Raw genomic sequence first — 18,005 nt, 5'->3', positions numbered from 1 at the left:
TCCTAAATAGGCCCAAAGACGTGATTTTTTTCACTTTTCGTTGTTACTTGCGTCTTTAGGTGATCCGCAGCTATTGATCACATGTATATTTTAGCTATTTGAAGTCGCATTGACGGCACCATGAAGCGAAGCGTAGAATTTCCCTTGATTTTGCACCCCAAATTGAGGACCCTGCTGTGCCGGATTTTTTGGGCTGTGCCGGATTTTTTGGGCCAACTAAGTGGCGAAGACACTTAGTTGGGCTGCTGTGGCCCCACACCAAGATCAACGGGTAATTCAGCCCGAAGGGCGTTCTACTCAGTCAGAAAGAAGAGCATAAAACCTCTTCTGATTGGCTACTTGGCCTCCCCTGTCCTCAACTCGTGCACGAATTGGTCGGCTGATAACGCCACCAAATGAAGGCCCACTACAAACCCCTGAGCGTTGTCTAGGTAACTAGCGAGCTCTCGGAGAGCTCGCCGAGAGCTTTCAGTTCTTCTTTTCTTCAATGCAGCCAATTTGTTAGTTTCTACGCACGCTTCTACTTCCCCTTTCCGTCGAATCTATCAAACCCATCGGGTTGCTAACGGTATCTAGGTTCCCATATCACGGCAGCCGACCTACCTCTCCAGATTCCCCAAAGCACCACCAAGCCCTCGCAAAGCCTCCCTGCCCGAGCCATATCTAGCAGTCTATGTGGGTAAGAGGTGGATATATATACGGTCAGATGGAGAACGATACACCCCAGGCAGTCCGCAACTGCCGTACCTGCAAGCAGGACCTGCCCGAAGTCGAGTTTCGAAGCGTCAAGGACCCTACGAAGTTTACAGGAGAGTGTGCTAGCTGTAGGGCACGCCGAAAGGAACGGGAAACCGAATCCCGAGCCGCCGTTGCCTCGATGCGGAATATTGCCTCGAGGCCATCGCCACGCAAAGCCACGAAGAGGACGGATTCGCTAGCTAACCTGACGCCTCCAAGGCGAACTGCGCCAACGCCTGCGTCTGTGAACGGCCTACAACCTCCTGTCACGCCTGCTTTATTTCGTGGCCTGGCGCCTGCGCTGGGACTGCCTAGACCTCCGCTGAGGCCATCTACCCCAAGCGTTGTAGAGGGACCTTCCCCTATTCCTCCTACCCCTGGCCTGCCAACAGTAGTTCTGGGCACGCCGATACAAGACACTCCTCCTACAGCTCCCGTTGTGCAAGGCACTCCTATACCACAGGAATCGCTTCCGACCACTCCTTCATTATTGCCACAGGGTCATCGCCGCGGCCATTATACACGCCAAGGCACACAGCCCCAAGAGCGACAGTTTGATCAGATGGTCGATCCACCTTTTACAGGGGACCTTGACTTGCCCGCCCTTGGTGAGGAGGATCAGGCGCTTGTGTGGGGGTTCTATACTGCCCTGAATGACGACAAGATGCATAGTTGCATTCGCTGCCGGGAGCGTTGGTTCGATATGAAGCGAAATAGCTCGAAAATCTGCAGTCGCTGCATTGGTCGAGACAGGAAGAAAGCCCTCGACGAGCCCTACTTCTTTAGCGCTGCGAATAACCTTGACTTCGGGGAAGTCCCCGCCAATCTACCTGATCTAACGATGGTCGAGGAGATGCTCATCGCTAGGGTTCACGTACATGTGAAAGTCTTGCAGGTGCGTGGCGCTCAATACAAATATCGCGGTCACGTTGTCCACTTCCTTCGCAATGTTGGCAGGCTATTTGAAGAGCTCCCAGTCCTACCTGAAGAGCTAGATATCGTCCTCCTGCGGCCTCCTAATATGGAGGGCGACCCTCGCTTCCGGCAACAGTTTGCTCGCGATTTCCGGGTACGTCGCTCATTCCTGTCGGCCTGGCTGCATTACCTACACCGCCACCACCCGGGCTATCGCGATATCGTTGTGAGCCAGAATCGCCTGCAACGGATTCCTCTTGATGGCAGCATAGTTGCTTCCATTGCCAGCCAAGTGGCTGACATACCTGATGGCGAGGTCCCCCAAGGCCCCGTTGAGGAGGTTGTGGAAGAGGACCCTAGCGATGCCGATGCATCAGCGATCCCGAATTTGCAGGTCACTGATACCGAATTGAACGCTCTGCAGTCCCGATTTCTTGATGGGACCCCTAACCCTGAGGGCATGACTGATCTGGAGTATATGCCGCGTAGCGCGCAGACTCACCACCAGATGCCACTGCCTTCCATTCGCAGGACCCTATCGACGAATTCAACCGTTCCCAGCCGCTGTTAACGCTCGCGTTCCCTACCCTCTACCCTGACGGCAAGGCCGACTTCGTGGAGCCTCGCCTACGGAGCATCGCGTACCAGGACTACCTTGGCCATGCGATGAGATGGCATGACGGACGTTTTGCCCGCCATAAAACGTGGCCTTTCGTCGCCCTCAACACGCTGCTACGTGCGCAGGTCCGAAAGCGAAGTGACTACTTCGTCAAGCAACGCGACAGCCGCCGTCAACCCCTTACACGCGCTGACCTAGAGGAAGCGATGGCTGAGCCTGACGAGCCAGAGGCTCAGGACCTGATCCAGTCGATCACGCGCCAAGCCGCGGTAATCAGGGGCACCCGGCCGTATTGGTATAAGCAAAGAAAGGAATTGGAAGCATATGCCTACAATCTGGGCAGACCTGGCCTTTTCGTTACTGCAAGTGCGGCCGATTACCACTGGGAGTCCCTATATCGTCACATGCCTCGATTCCAAGAGTGGAAAGCAGCTCCTGAGGCGGCGCGCATGGTCCTGTCCCGGCAACTACTGCGAGACAACGCCCACATCGCCGCTTACCACTTCCATAAGCGTTATACGCTGTTTAGGACTATTGTCCTGAAGCAGAAGTTCAACCTAACGGACTTTTGGGGCCGTTACGAGTGGCAGGGCAGGGGTTCCAGTCACCACCACGGCCTATATTGGCTAAGTGGCCACCCAGACTTAGATCCTGACAACGATCAGTCCCGGGAGCAATTCGCCCGCATCTGGGGATATCACGTATCTGCTGTCAACCCAGAGCCTCAGCGAATACAGGCGCCTGGGGAAGGGAATCCCCTGATCGGCAATCTATTGGAGCAGCCCCTTACGGTTCAGTTCCTATCAATGGTGGTCAACCGCGTGCAACGCCACCGCTGCAACAACTACTGTATGCAGCTCAATAAGCATACCAAGCAGGTGGAGTGCCGCTTTGGATTTCCTCACGGACAGCGCCTGCTAGCCTCCCTTGACAAGGTTCCTCATTCTAAGCACTGGAACTTCAGGGGCGAGAGGAACGATGGCCAGATTAACCACTACAACCGCTTGCTTACCGTTGCGTGGCTAGCCAATACAGACGTTTCGCCCTGCACGAGCCTCCAGCAGGTAATCGATTACGCGGCCAAATACTGCTCCAAGTCGGAAAAGAAGAGCGAGTCTTTTGCCCAGATTGGGAAGGCTTTGATGTCCCGGGTCAAGGACCACAACCCCCTGATTTCCTTCACGTCAAAGCTCCTCAATCAGCTGGTTGCTGAGCGGGATTACTCGAAGCAGGAGGTCAGCCACTTGCTCCTCGGCCTGCCGTTACGGGAAGGCTCACGAACCTGCCTGTACGTTGACTGTCGTAATCCTGACAGGCATTCCCGCTCCCTCCGTATTGACGGCGATGAGGTTGACGAGGCCCCCAACGTTTTCGAAAAGTACTGTCAACGCCCGGAAGCCCTAGCGGACCTAAACTACGTCTCCTTCCTGAAGTGCTGGAATTTCCGCCCTAGGGACCCTTCCAAGTGGAAGCAATGGCAGCCAGGCAACGTTAACGGCAGGCCTCGTGTGCTGGTTTACTTTCCTCGCTATCAGGCTGATCCAGAAGGCCAACAGTGGCTTGATTACTGTCGTGCAAAGCTAACATTAAATCACCCACATCGGCAGGTTGATGATCTCCTCACATTTGACGGCCAGCTTTTGGTTCTCACGCTGAGGCCTTCTCCTATTGTTGGCAGCACCACAGTCATGGTGATGACCATTATGGTCGGCCAAAAGAGGCTCGATTACAGCCTCAAGATGATCAATACGAGGCTCTGCCTGTGGAGGAAGAATTTGATGATGAAGACTGGATTCGCCTCGCCGCCCTTTTACCTGGGAACCCCCTTACCCAGGAAGATCTTGACCTTCTTGGCCGCCGTGATATCGACGTCAATTACGACTGGACACGGCATGTGGGTACATATCCGGAACTTCGAGACGGCTACTGGAAAGACCTTATCGCTAGCCACCCCATGGCCAACGATGTGGAGGTCCTGGCCTCACTGGCGTAATACGCTGAATCCGCAACAACGGCTCGTGTACGACACATTCATGGGTCACTTCCAGGCGAAAAATCCTACTCAAATCCTTCTCCACGTTGATGGTGGTGGTGGCACCGGCAAGTCGTTCCTTATCAAGGTGCTTTCCTCCCATCTTCAGGCGGCCGCTCTACCGAATCCTAGCCCTATTTGCCGCGTAGCGCCAACAGGCGTTGCGAGTAACCAGATACAGGGCAGCACCATTCATTCATTGCTACGCCTCCCAGTAGGTGGTGTTTTACCGACCTTCCCCAGCCGACGCAGCCGCCCTTCAGTCCCGCCTACGGCACGTCAAATACCTCGTGATCGATGAAAGAGCATGCTGGGGATTGAGCAGCTCGCGCGGATCGATTCCCGTCTGCGACAGGCCTTTCCACAGCGTAGCCTCGAGTTCTTTGGTGGTATGAGCGTCTTGCTTGTGGGCGATTTCTTCCAGTTACCACCAGTCCGGCAAAAGCCCCTGTATTCGACTAGCACCAGCCTGTCTGCGTTGGAAAGGAGAGGGCATGTGGCCTACCGGTTATTTGATCGCACCGTCTTCCTGACCACGGTACAGCGCCAGGCTGGTGATGATCAGGCCCAGTTCCGTCAGGCGTTGCAGGAACTGCGTGAAGTCAAGTTATCCATACCGTCCTGGAACCTCCTTAGCAGTCGGTACAGGCCAGGCTAACGCAGAGCGAGGTTGACAGCTTCAAGGCCGCTTTGCGGGTGTATTCTACAAGGGCGCGGGTCAACGAATACAATTACGAGCATATGGTTCATCTAAACTCTCCGGCAATACAGGTGGAGGCAAAGAATCAGGGCAAGGGCGCGGGGCAGGCACCAAGCGACAATGCTGGCAATCTATCTAACAAGTTCCCCATTGCTAAGGGCGCCAGGGTAATGCTCACTACTAACCTATGGCAGCCAGCTGGCCTAGTTAACGGTGCCCAGGGTACTGTATACGATATCGCCTGGAACGCAGGCGCCGAACCATTGGAAGATCCCCCGGCCGTTATTATGGTGGACTTTGATAGCTACGACGGACCGCCATATCTAACAACTAACGAGGGCAGGAAAATCTCACCCATCCTCCCAGTCAGGCGAGACTTCCTTGTGGGCAACGAGACCTGCGCTCGCACGCAGTTTCCCCTGATCGTGGCGTTTGCCATCACTGTTCACAAATGCCAGAGCCTAACGAAGGATCAAATAGTTACTGATCTCGCTACACGTGACTTCCAGGCCGGCATTAGCTATGTTGCTGTCTCACGGGTTACGTCGCTGCAAGGCTTACTCCTCGAGGCGCCTTTCGATCGTCAGAGCCTCTATAACCACACGCCGACGGAAGGTTTACACGTCTGCGTTTCCTACGTACCGCGTTCACGACTAACTATAAGGCAGGGATGAAGATGCGCCTCGCTGACCAACAACGGCGTCAGGGTCAACAGCTGACCGACGCACCATATACACCACGCTACCTTGACTAAACGACATCTTCCTCTCGGCTGCAGGGAAAAGGGAGGTTCGATATATAGTATATAGTTTACAGTTAGGTTGGGCCTGTTAGGAAGCAGCAGAGACTCCTAACTATCAATTCCCTTAGTGCAGGTTTGGGGCGATTTAAACAGCTGGTTGCCCGCGGCAGGCGAATGGGGGGTTCTAGGGGGTCTCCCCCTAGGAAAGTGAATTGCAGGTATACGATATTTACCCTTCGGGCTGGATATTCAGCCGTTGAGCCCCTTGCCTTGGCAACTTAACGGGTGTTCGAAGTATTTTTGGCTATATCCGCGCGATCTACTCTAAGTACTCTATACCTACGAGGCATCACTCCACGTTCGCTCGGGGCAAAACCCCGAGCTGCTCAGTAAATTTAGAGGGCATTTTCTCTGCTTCGGCCTGCGGCGCTTATAAGCAATTGCCAATCCGGCACAGCAGGCTGTTGTGCCGGACTTAGAGGGCTCAATTTGGTAACCCTTGGGTAGGTACTCGGTACTTCCCCTACGCAAATTTGGTGGATGGATAGTAGAAAGTGGTGGATGGATAACTACCCCCTTCAAATATCAGCCCTAGCGGCTGGCGAGCCTTCCCCTCGTCTGCGTATATCCACGGCGCGCGCCGTTCCGACGGGGTTGGATATCCGCAGATACGATTGGCCCGCCTGGTCGCTGATTCTGGGCTCGCCCCACCCGACCAGATCAGCGGCGCTCAGCAAGCCCTCGGATACCACAGAATATCAGGTCATCTGAGAATATACCTACTAAAAGTCCCTTTATTCACTTTTATGCCCACTCTTGATCTCTCCTTCGCGAGAGTGGGTAGACTTACATCCGTACCTCAACTTACGATCCGTCGACACTTTTGTAGACCCACTGTACCCCCAAATTCTAGACCCTTTTTGGGTGTGGTTAAATCCACAACAGCTTCCGCTAAATCCACAACAGAAAGTGGGGCAATCGTGGCTTGGTGTAGGTACCGTAGAAATTCAGCAAATTCGTTCGACTTTTAGCGCCTGGACCGGGGGGTTCCCCACAGGTCTCAGCGCCACCAAATTTGTGTACAGAATGTACATCTAGCCGGGCCCGCCTCTGCCAGTCTGACAACTCAGCGCACAACGCCGGCACGGCCAGGTACCTTTCGTATACAAATTTGGTGGGGCTGAAACCTGTGGGGAGCCCCCCGGCCCAAGCGCTAAAAAGTGAAACGAATTTGTTGAATTTCTACGGTATCCATGCGTGCGCCGGGCAGGCGGTACAGGCGGGCGATACTCGTACTATGGACCTTCCATACAATCAATTGCGGCGTGGAAAGGCGACCAATGAAAAATTGCGGCGTCACGATTGCCCCACTTCCTGTTGTGGATTTAGCGGAAGCTGTTGTGGATTTAACTACCCCCATTGTTTCTTGCCCCATCCCCCCGCCGCCACTGCCGCACCCAATCAATAGTGGGGAAACTTGAAGGCCCACACCTCAAATGGTACTATTTGTCAGCTGATGTCTGTACCTGGTCCATGTGACCTTGGAACACGTGGAGCCAATGACGACTTGCGGATGTCTCACAGCGGAGGGGAACGAGTCGGGAGTCTCGGGACAGGTCAACCTTAGGGCATGTCTCGTTACAAATTGGAACACGGGGACCAATGACGGATGCCAGGGGACCAGCACCCCCCCTCCATCGCCAGGCTTAATGATTCCCGTTGAACCATCGCCCAAATCGTCATATCGTGTCTCAGGAACGGGTCGAGAACTAGGGGAACACGTGGACCAATGACGACTTGCAACCCCATGTTACCTATGCACAGACCGGAAACATCAAGCCCCATTCATAAACAAGGAACATAAAATCCATCACGGACGACGTATGATGGCCGATCTTGAGACACTTAGCCGAGAATACTTCATGGCTCTAGTGGATGATCTGATATTTCTTGCTCTCGTCAATGTTTTCTTCGTTCTAGGCTACGTGTTCCTCTATCGTGAGTTCCAATTATCTACCCTCGCAGACCATTCAACACAGGAAAGGGAGGGTCTGCGCGAGAGCATCCTACTCCGAGTCCAACATCAAGATTTGAAAGATATGGACGTCACAGCAGTTCAGGAGGATGTGACTTCGAATGCCTGCCTATTCGAGATGACGACAGAGCCGTTGAAAAACACAGCAAGTGCGAACCGAGATGGTAATGAGTGTAGAAAGCCGTACAAGCATGACGGTGACGGTGAGATTAAAAGTCAGGTTCAACCGAAGTGTATTCAGACTATCGAAAATACTAGTTGGGTTCTCCCCAGTGAGACTGAGAGCGGCAATGTTCCATTTCCTGAGTTAAAGGCACTCGGGTTGGACAAACTCCTCCGAATCAGGGACCTACCACTTCTGGGTAATGAAGTAAGAACTATAGGTATGGCTAATTTTGTCCACAACATGTACTAACTGTCTAAGGTGATCGAAGCGCCGGCCGTATATTTACAATCACTCCCTGCTAAAGGAGTTCGAAATACAATTATCGATACTCTGAATATATGGTTCAATGTTCCAGAAAAGTCGACAACCACCATCAAGCGAATTGTCACCTTGCTGCATGAGTCTTCGCTGATGCTCGATGATATCCAAGATTCGTCCAGTTTGCGCCGAGGGATGCCCGCAACTCACACCATCTTCGGACCTGCCCAGACCATCAATTCGGCAAGTTACAAAATCATACAAGCGTTGGATGAGGTGCTCAAACTTGGTAGCATGGATTATGTCAGCATTGTGCTCGGTAATTATCTTATCATATTGCCTCGTTCTTATGCGTGAAGGTTGACTAACAGTCTACAGAGGAGTTGAAGATTCTATATATCGGCCAGAGCCTTGACTTATACTGGACTTGCAATCTCGTGTGTCCGTCAGTTGGGGAACACTTGAAGTCGGTCGACAACAGTATGACTTGCCATCATAAATTCGCAGTATTCAGGTGATATTACTAATTTGTTGCAGAGACAGGTGGCATCTTCCGCATGCTCCTCAGGCTTATGGAGGCGACATCGCTTTCGACAAACAACCCCGACCTCCGTTGCCTTATCATCCTCCTTGGTAGACACTTCGGAATTAGAGACGACTACCAGAACCTGTGCTCAAATGACGTAAGTGATTCCGATCACGGAAGTCGCACCTTGCATGGAGATAAGGAAAGGGGGAGAACTGATGTAGCTAACTCGGCTATCAGTATGCCAGACAAAAAGGGTTCTGCGAAGATTTGGACGAGGGCAAATACTCCCTACCTATAATCCATGCACTCCATTCTCTCTCAGAGGACCAGGGCATGGTTTTGCGTAACATGCTAGCCCAAAGACGAGTCAACGGCAAGTCGTCGCTGGAGCACAAGCAACTGATCCTGCAGCTCATGCAGCAGTCGGGCAGTTTGAACTACACACTTGCGGCCTTGAGGCAGCTGCAGTCCGAGATCGATAAAGAGGTTGAAGCGATCGAGCTCTTGTCGGGGTTTCGAAATGACGGTCTCAGGGCGCTACTTTACAAGCTTTACGTCTAGAATTGTGAAGCGCTGCACTCACAGGCGCCTTAAAGGTTGTGAGGGCCGATGCTGTGTCCCTGTGGAACAGGGTCGGGGGCCGACTTTTAGGCAACCCTAGGAGTACGAGGTATCTCTTTTTTTTCCCCAATCAACGACTTTTTTCCTACTCAACGGACCCCCCTGTGACGGTACAAGTGCACGAACAAGGTCGAGTGCGACTTGGGTAAAGTGATTTTCTACAAAGAGAGAAAGAGGTTCCTAAGGAAGACTCTGACTTTCGCTATTTACATGAATCAAAGTGAGACATTTCATTCAGCCGTAGGCTGACTTTAAGGGATTTTCCGATGATCTGCCGGATCTGGTGATCTGCCGGATTGCGGCGACTTCGCACGCTCAACATCAATCGACAATAGCTCAACAACAACGGTGCCAATTGACGTATCCTTTGATTTCCTGAATCATCAGAAGCAGTGAAAGTCTGGCATATATTTAGAACTTTTATCTAGGGGGCAATGCGCTGCGGTGCTGACATCAAACCAAGCAACGGCCAAAATAGGATGCCGACAGATTGTGTAAGTCATTTCAGCCAATACAGCAAAAACAGAACATTATTGGCTTTCATCGTAGGCTTTAATCATGTGGGATTCTCCCCATTCTATCCATAGTGCAGAACTTGGCTCAGGATACTGCAAAAAATGGGGGTTGGAAGGGCGAGCTGGATAACTTCATTCTACGCACCCGTAATGAGCCAGATTGAACGTGATTCGACGGTACAAGCATCTTCTGAAAAGAACCTATCTATGCATCTGAATGTAAGGTTTATTTTTAGCTTGAAATTCAGTGCGCGAGGCTCCGCTTTCACACCTGACAAGGAAAGACGTGCACGAAAATTGAGAAATTCGACACCCTACCCTAAAACACGTATAACATGGATGAAATGGGCTTTCTATTCCTTATGAGCATTTGAACGAACAGGGTATTCCTCTTATTATAAGAAAACAAGGCAAAATTGCTCGGCGTATTAAAAAATGGCAACCCATCCTCCCTTACGTTCAAGATGTGCGTCAGTCAAGAGATGGCATCGCTGCCCCATTTCTCATCCACCAAGACAAGCCAGCACAAACTCTGGACTTTTGGTTCGTGAAACGTGAATCAAGTCGTCAATAAATATTTTTAACACGTCAAAAACGAGGTGGACGAATCACAATATTGGAAATGAGCAGCTCACCGGTACGTTCGACCGGTTTACCAGGGTGAAAGCTCGAAACGGTTGTGCTTATCGCCTTTGGTTCCCGATGGCCACTTAACCATTTTAGTATCGAATTTATGGAGTGGTGTGACCGGCACCGAGTGATCGTTGTGGTGTTTCCCCTCAATCCATTCATCGGCTGCAACCCTTGATGTATCGTTATTCAGCCTCTCTCAACAGCGTATACGCATGATCTTATCCAGTACACAGACAAATCAAAAGGTTCATTGGATTGCTGAAATCGAAGATCTAGACTGTGTTTTGGAACGCATTTCAGGAAGTAGTCGAGAAGTCCTCTGTTGATGCTGGCCGCAACAGCCGAAGGCTGAGCAGCACCCTCGGGAGCCCTCAATATGAGTTTTAAGTGCTTGATATGAGAGTTAAAGTATGCAGAGAACAAGTAGTCACAAGAACCAGCGCAGGCAGACCGGTAAGGCTTCAAAGATGATCTCTTCTGCTGTACAGATTCTAGTGCAGACGAGGTGTTTAGCTCTAAAATTGTGGCTCAAGCTCGCCAAAAATGACAGTGAAAGGACTCCAAAGAAAGAGGAGGCTCTGAAGAAGGAGGCCCGAAAGCTTCAGCGACAGCAGAAGGCAGCGGAGCAAAAGCTCTCGCTCTAGAGAAGAGGAAGCAATGAGAGGCGGAAATTGGGAGAAAACGACGGATGACGGAGGCCGTGAAGCAAAATAAGGAGATAAATTGGCATTATTAACAAGAGCTGAAGATTTTGAAAGTGGAAAAGCCACAGAAAATGCAGAATGAGCGACGGGTGGCTTCTGAGGGTCGCGAGAGGAGTCAGGATGTTCACGCTGCAAAAATTGTCACTCTTCCGTTCACACCAGAGCGGGCCATAGCATTGCAGGTACCAAACACACTATATAATAACGCAAATAATAAGGCAATGATAACTTCAAACGACATATCCTGTCCTCAAAGGCCCTCTTTAGCTGTTGATAGTGATCGGGAGGCAATGGGTGCATTTCGGGGACTTGCGCGATCGGAGAGTAACAGAAGACGACCTCGATGGCTGGATGACTTCAAAAAGATTGAGTGGCATCTTTGAGCATTATTAACTGCTCTTATAAGATTTTAGAACAATTCAAATAGTATTCGTGAAGTTATTCTCAGTTCTTTGCTGGAATGCAATGAGCCCAAAATCCGGCGAATCGCCAGATCCGGCAGATCACCGGAAAATCCCTTACCCGTTGGCATGTTCCTTCGTACCTCCGTAAACCAACTTGGGGCCCCTACCCCTAAGTTGGCGCCAAATCCTCTGGACAGGGCCAAATCCTCTGGACACTAATTTTGGTGTGCTACGCAGCCAAATGTGCGTGCACTTATTCCACAGGCGTCTAAACGCATTTTTATGATATCCAGCGTGCATGGCAGATTAAAGTAATCAATTGAAGCATCTGACGATACGAAATAACGCGCGTTATGCGTTATAGCGCGGCGTTAAAGTGTCGCGTAAAGGACTGAACACGCCCTTTGTCAGACATTTGGCTCCACACGGGTCAGAGATGGCATCAGGCAATTGATGAGAATTATCTAAAGAACAAGAAGTGAACGAACGAACGCACGGAGTTGTGCAGCTCTTTATACGCAAATGAAAGGTCCGTCGCGTGATTACGCAGTAGTGGTTGCCTAGCAGGCAACAGCGGCGTTGCGAGTAACATCGCCACTTCATGAATAATCATCCTAGGCAGGCTTGATATGCGACACCCTTACTACCACGGCAGGCGCGTATTTGGTGTCCATTCCTACCTAAACGCCACCTCTGGCTTCGATAAGACAGGCGTTTTCCCTCCTACACACGAACCTGCCGTAAACGGATCCTCGAAAGGCAGCTCAAGCTTCGTGAAGCCGTCAACCCTTCATTCGCCTGTCTGCTGCCAAAAGAAACTCGCTTCGCCCAAGCGGTTGACTCTATGCAGCACCTCAAGAAGCGGTATTCCGACCTTCTTAGCTCCCCAACACGCCAGAGGCTCTCCAACGTTTCCTCAGTCGTCACAGAGGCATCTCTTCTAGCCTCAAACCTCCAAAGGCATAACAGTGACCGCCTACAGAGGATCGAGAAGATGAGCGCTCGGCCCAAAAGGGGGAAGACCGTCACGACCCAGGCGGGCGCCCACCTTCTATACCAGCGTCAGCCTCAACGAGGTCCGCAAGTCAGCCCAAAGCATACAAGCAGCTGAAGCGAAATCCAAACGTAAAGAGCTTATGATGCTTCATAAGATGATCCGCCAAGAGAAGGAGCAGCTGCTTGCTGAATATCGCGAGAATAAGTTCCAGGTCATTGACAGGAAGCGAAAAAGGCTCACGATTAAACAGTGGCTCGACCATAAAGGGAAGAACGAGGAATTCCTTAGCCTTGAGACCAGCGACGAGACCTCCAGGCGACTCCTCAAGCGGCCTGACCCGTTTACCATCGATATAACGAGAACACCCGTTGTTCGCTCGGCTGCGGAACAAGAAGACGCTGACGAGGCGTGTGCAACGGCGAGGCCGTTGCGGAATATGCGCTGGCCTCACCTCCAGCCAGAGCGCGAGGTCCCGATCTTCACTTCTACACAAGCAGCAGCAGCTGCTGCGGCCGCAGAAGCGATCGATCCCGCCCTCATCGAGGAGGCGTACGACTATGATATGGAGTTTGAGCGGGCGTGCAATGATGAGGTTGAGCGGGCGTTGCGATCATCGTCGCCGCCTCAGGGGCCCACGCCGGGGTCATCGCCACCAATGACCCCAAGGCAGAGGTCATCGCCGCCGTTGGGCTCATCGCCGATGATAATCCCAAGGCAGGAGACCCTAAGGCGGGGGACCCTCCCAAGGCAGAGCCCAAGGAGCCCAAGCATAAGGCAGCCGAAGTGGAAGGTTATTGAGCAGATGATCAAGGACTTCCGGGCTTCTCAAGCGTCCAATTCGGCTCAAGAAGACACTGAAAACGTATAGTGGCGGCATCTGCGAGGGATGTAGTGCCAAAACCGCCATCTTCGCTACGTACGTTCAATACACGCGCGCGGCGGCTTCAACGCCGCACCAAACGCGCAACGCGCGTTATTTCGTATCGTCAGATGCTTCAATTGATTGCTTTAATCTGCCATACACGCTGGATATCATAAAAATGCGTTTAGACGCCTGTGGAATAGGTGCACGCACATCTGGCTGCGTAGCACACCAAAATTAGTGTCCAGAGGTTTTGGCCCTGTCCAGAGGTTTAGTTTAGTTTAGTGTATTTTCCGTCCAGCAACTTTTGGTCGCTCAGGTCTCCGCAGGGGAGCACAGGACGTGCTGAGCTACAGTGGGGGGACAAAAGTTCCGGTCAATGACGCTAGCGCGTCGCGTACGCGCGTCTCCCACATTCCAACCCTTCCTCTTCAAATCACCATCATGCCTTCAAAATGAGCCCAATTACGCCCAAAAAACACTGGAGCCCTCATAAGAGGACGAAGATTGTGACCCTCTTTGATTGCGGCTTCTCAGCTGCCCTCGTCGGCGTCAAAGAGGACGTTTCTCCTAGAGCTGTCTACGGAATCGTCAGGCGTTACAGGACACAGTCGAGTGCGAAATCTTTGCCGCGCTCTGGGAGACCCTCAAAGCTCAATGACACCATAAAAGATATATCTTTCGATGCATCGCGAAAGACCCTTTCATCTCGAATGCTCAGCTTCTTCGTGAGGCTTCTCTAGAGTGTTCTACACGTACTTTAACACGGTACCTTCGACACCATGGCATACAACATGTACGCGCTCTTCGACGTCCAAAATTAACAGAAGAACATGCTGCAAAGAGGCTACAATTTGCACTACAATACCATCAAAAGCCAGCTTCCTTTTGGCATACATGGATTTTCTCTGATGAGACGTCAATCGCTCGTGGGGACGGCGAGAGACAGAAGTGGGTTTTGCAATTCAGTACGTCTTAATACCCTTACTTCAAAAATCCCTCCTAATTGCAAAAAGGGGGATAGATTAAATCCGAAAAACGTACAAGCAAGAGGAAAACCTACTCGACATTCCCAGATGTTTTGGGGCGGCTTCTCCTTTAATCGGCGGACTTCTCTTACACCAATGCTAGGAGACCCCGACTCAGCCCGTGGTGGCGTTACTGCACGCCGTGTGCTCGAGACCTTACAAGAAAGCCTACCTACAATTGCAGAGCCAGGCTATACATTCGCCCAAGATAACGCCTCAACACATACGGCGGCCATTGTGCAGGCGTGGCTTGGCTGCTGGGTCGAAGAAAACAGGGTAGATTTGGTCGACTGGCCGCCATATTCACCTGACCTAAACCCCATAGAAAACGTATGGAAGCTGCTTAAAGAGAGCATTATGGAGACTCACCTGAGCTCTCAGACCTTCCAAAGAACTATAGCTCCAAGCAGAAGCTCTGTTTGCAGCGGTTGGAGCGTGGAAGACCTTGAAGAGGATACCCTCAATCACCTAATAGAATCAATGCCTCGGCGCCTTCAAGCTGTTGTGGCTGCACGTGGCTGGTATACCAAATACTAGCCGAAACAACAATAATCTCCACTCAATTCTCTATATATTTATATCTTCGGCTTCATAATTGACGTTCATTTGGCAAAGTAATGTGCTGTTGAAAAGAGGGCTCTGATGCGGCGTTGTGGTGGGTGGGCCGGATTGACCGGAACTTTTGTCACCCGACTGTAGCAGGTGTCTACATGCTACATATCGTACACTTCACCCACTATCCAGCATTTCATCGGCTCAACGGCGCTCATGACAAACCTGTTGCCCGTCAGCGGGACGTCCAGGCACGAAGAGAAAGCTGTCCCGTGGTCAGATCAGCCAATTTGCTTCTGGGGCCTTGCAGCCCTTGATGACCTCGGCGATCGCATGGTCGTGAGACCTTGACGCCGCCCGAGATCGGAGCAGGTAACAGAAAGAATTGAGAGGAAAAGGTAGGGTGAGAGAGGAGAATGATGACCGTCTAGTGGCGTGGGCAGATCCCTCCGAAGAAGGAGCTCGCTGTCGCCAGCCTGACGAATTTGTCAAAGTCCTTGCCGATTGCGCGGTTGATGGCTGCAGCCGGCCAAGGTGCAAGCCGCATACGATGCCGTGGCGCAACCTTTCTGCAGTAAAAGATGTGCTGCTCTTTTCGTCGTCCGCACGAGCACGTCAGTCGCGCATCGTCGTGACCAAACCTTTCGTGGTAGTCAGCAAAATCTCCATGGTGGGTTCTTGCTGCAAGCAAGTTATGAAGCAGGGGCCGAGAGAGCGCCAATTCTGACGGACAGCTGGTTGTGGCTTTAAGCCTCAGGTCTCTGTATCGCTCCGGCGCAGAGGTTTCCCACCAGGCACTGCCTCTTTCCGCTGCAGTCGGGCAATTTTTCGCAGATGCGCTAGCGTCGGTTCGCCATCAGCGGGTTCTGGCAGTGATGCTCCCGCCTTTGCCAGAGCATCAGCCTCCTCGTTGCCTGGGATGTCAGCATGGCCGGGGATCCAATGGACCTCCACAGCTCCGTATTTTCGCGCCAAAGATTGAAACTCAAGGAAGACCTCTTGCGAGGAGTCGTTCGGCGTGCCCCGTAAGCATGTTGCGGTCGCGAGGTTGTCGAGGCAGACAAAGATGCGGTCAGTTTCTGGAAGGCTCACCGCTGCCTTCAACCCCTCCAATGCACCTTTCGCCTCAGCGTCGAAAACCTCAGCTGTTCCAAGACGGCCCTTGCCGCTCAAGACGGTGGATCCGTCCCGGTGAACAGCATAGCCGTATCCGATGTGGCCTTCCTCAGAACGAGACCCGTCGGAGTAGACGACAAGAGTTCGGGGCGACAGTGCCTGAAGCCAGTCGCGAAATTTTTTCGCCGTCTCGTGTTTCGATGCACTCTGCAGAGGCGCAGTCTGCTCTTCGGCAAATCCGCGCTGCAGTAAAGCAGGTCTCGGGCAGCTCGATAGCATTTCGTCGGCTCGCCGCAGTCTGGTACGGAAGGGCTGTGGCTGTTTCTGGTACTTCAACTTGATAAGTTTGTTCACGGTCACGACGGGAGCTTTTGGTCGCGACGTGCGCTGGACGAGCGGGTGAGCTTCGTCGAGAGCTTTAAGGCGCGCAGCAAAGGCCGTCCGACGCCCTTCGAGGAGTAGAGGAACGGGCGGTATTCCCGCCTCCTGTGCAGCACGTTCGTCGGTGTCGTCCTCCACACTGGCAGAATAGCCCGAAGAGACGTGTAGAGTGCCTTGCTCATCTTCTTGACGAGGTTGCCAATCCCCGACGGCCTCCTTGGAAGGCTTCGTCCAGCGCGGGCTTTTCGGACCAGGGTACCAGGCCTCCGCCGCGTACAGTAGCACGGGGATGACGCAAGCGCAGACGGCTCGTCGCATAGCACTCGGCAGAGGCCATGTTTCGTGTTCGTCAGTCTCCTAAGATGAAAGGCAACAGCTTGCGCCTTGGCCGTCCATTTCTCGACGTGTGTCTTGAAAGAGAGAGAGCTGTCGAGCCAAACGCCGAGCCAACGCATCGCTCGATCCGGCCGTTTCTCAAACTCGCCGTGGAGCACCGGCGGCGCCGTCTTGGGCTTCGTTCGAGAGAAGTGCATCACTTCTGTCTTGTCGGGGTCGAAAGAGATCCCGTTAGCGGCGCCCCACGAAAGAAGCTCACGTACATGGTGAGATGCTTCGGCGGTCGTTTCATCAAGGCTATTACCGACGCATAGAATGGCAGTGTCGTCCGCGTAGCCGAAGCGTCCCTGAGAGTGACCTAGGCGATATATCGGCTCCGTGTACAACAGGAAGAGGATCGGCGAGACGGGCGACCCCTGCGGCAGACCGCACTGGAGGGGCGATGAATCCGTCACGATGTCTTGATAGCGGATGCGTGCCGATCTGTCCTGCATGAACGAGCCGGCCCAGCGCGCGAGGTTCGATGGCCATCCTTGTTCTCGTAAGCGGAGGACCAATCTATTGCAGAGAACTGTATCGAAGGCGCCTTGTATATCCAAGGTCACCAGGGTTGCGACTTGCTTCCGGGCGAATGCCTCCTCGATGTCGTGAACCAAGGCAGCTACGAGATCCACGGCCGACCTCTTCGGGAGCGCGCCGGCTTGTTGTGGGTGTAGTACGCCGAAGTGGATTGAGCCTTCCGAGCCTGGAGATGTGTTCCCGGTGCGTAGAGTGGCGTCGCGAGCCTCCTCGAAGGAGACCTGATTGGGAAAGGGAATCATCTTATCCGTGTTCACGGAATCCACGGGTCTGGGATGTCGTCGCTCGCTGTGCGCCGCTCCAGGTTGCTCGCCGCAAGGCGGTGGCTTTCTCCAGCTGCGTCTCGTACACTCGGCCGTCTACTTGCAGGGGAGGTGCCTGGCACGGCCCTGAGGATTTTAGCCAGCGGACCGCCCGAAAGACGGAGTCGCCGTCGGCAAAGCTGTCGATCAAGTCACGCCAGTAAAGGCGTTTTGCTCGGCGCACTGCATTGTGAAGCTCCGCTTGGCTAGCTGCACTTCTCGGTCGAAGCCGAGAGGGTAC

The 18,005-nt window shown here is 52.7% G+C and overlaps 5 protein-coding genes across 5 annotated transcripts; 4 read left to right on the top strand and 1 right to left on the bottom strand.

The window, feature by feature from the left end:
- Positions 1–1,759: 1,759 nt before the first annotated feature.
- Positions 1,760–4,265, top strand: HRG_08600 (ATP-dependent DNA helicase; the record flags this gene model as incomplete). Its single annotated transcript, XM_044867071.1, has 7 exons — positions 1,760–1,807; positions 1,994–2,143; positions 2,185–2,389; positions 2,471–2,561; positions 2,616–2,638; positions 2,693–4,166; positions 4,220–4,265. 7 exons carry the CDS (start codon positions 1,760–1,762, stop codon positions 4,263–4,265), a joined length of 2,037 nt encoding a protein of 678 aa, XP_044717958.1.
- A 346-nt stretch (positions 4,266–4,611) lies between these two features.
- HRG_08599 (PIF1-like helicase domain-containing protein) lies at positions 4,612–5,758 on the top strand (the record flags this gene model as incomplete). The annotated part of the gene is made up of 5 exons (XM_044867070.1): positions 4,612–4,910; positions 4,958–5,021; positions 5,076–5,171; positions 5,226–5,619; positions 5,673–5,758. The coding sequence occupies 5 exons, from the start codon at positions 4,612–4,614 to the stop codon at positions 5,756–5,758; spliced, it is 939 nt and encodes a 312-aa protein (XP_044717957.1).
- Positions 5,759–8,499: 2,741 nt separating this feature from the next.
- HRG_08598 (polyprenyl synthetase domain-containing protein) lies at positions 8,500–9,295 on the top strand (the record flags this gene model as incomplete). The annotated part of the gene is made up of 4 exons (XM_044867069.1): positions 8,500–8,524; positions 8,584–8,685; positions 8,743–8,888; positions 8,972–9,295. The coding sequence occupies 4 exons, from the start codon at positions 8,500–8,502 to the stop codon at positions 9,293–9,295; spliced, it is 597 nt and encodes a 198-aa protein (XP_044717956.1).
- A 3,160-nt stretch (positions 9,296–12,455) lies between these two features.
- HRG_08597 (uncharacterized protein) lies at positions 12,456–13,476 on the top strand (the record flags this gene model as incomplete). The annotated part of the gene is made up of 2 exons (XM_044867068.1): positions 12,456–12,687; positions 12,743–13,476. 2 exons carry the CDS (start codon positions 12,456–12,458, stop codon positions 13,474–13,476), a joined length of 966 nt encoding a protein of 321 aa, XP_044717955.1.
- A 2,327-nt stretch (positions 13,477–15,803) lies between these two features.
- HRG_08596 (reverse transcriptase (RNA-dependent DNA polymerase) domain-containing protein) lies at positions 15,804–17,704 on the bottom strand (the record flags this gene model as incomplete). Its single annotated transcript, XM_044867067.1, has 6 exons — positions 15,804–15,935; positions 16,023–16,582; positions 16,807–16,973; positions 17,028–17,137; positions 17,192–17,241; positions 17,311–17,704. The coding sequence occupies 6 exons, from the start codon at positions 17,702–17,704 to the stop codon at positions 15,804–15,806; spliced, it is 1,413 nt and encodes a 470-aa protein (XP_044717954.1).
- Positions 17,705–18,005: the final 301 nt, after the last annotated feature.

The sequence above is a fragment of the Hirsutella rhossiliensis genome (genome assembly GCF_020360975.1).
Source record: "Hirsutella rhossiliensis strain HR02 chromosome Unknown scaffold00010, whole genome shotgun sequence".
Taxonomy (NCBI): Eukaryota; Fungi; Ascomycota; class Sordariomycetes; order Hypocreales; family Ophiocordycipitaceae; genus Hirsutella; species Hirsutella rhossiliensis.
Note: the sequence above shows the minus strand (reverse complement) of the source record. Positions and strands in the feature narration are given on the sequence as shown.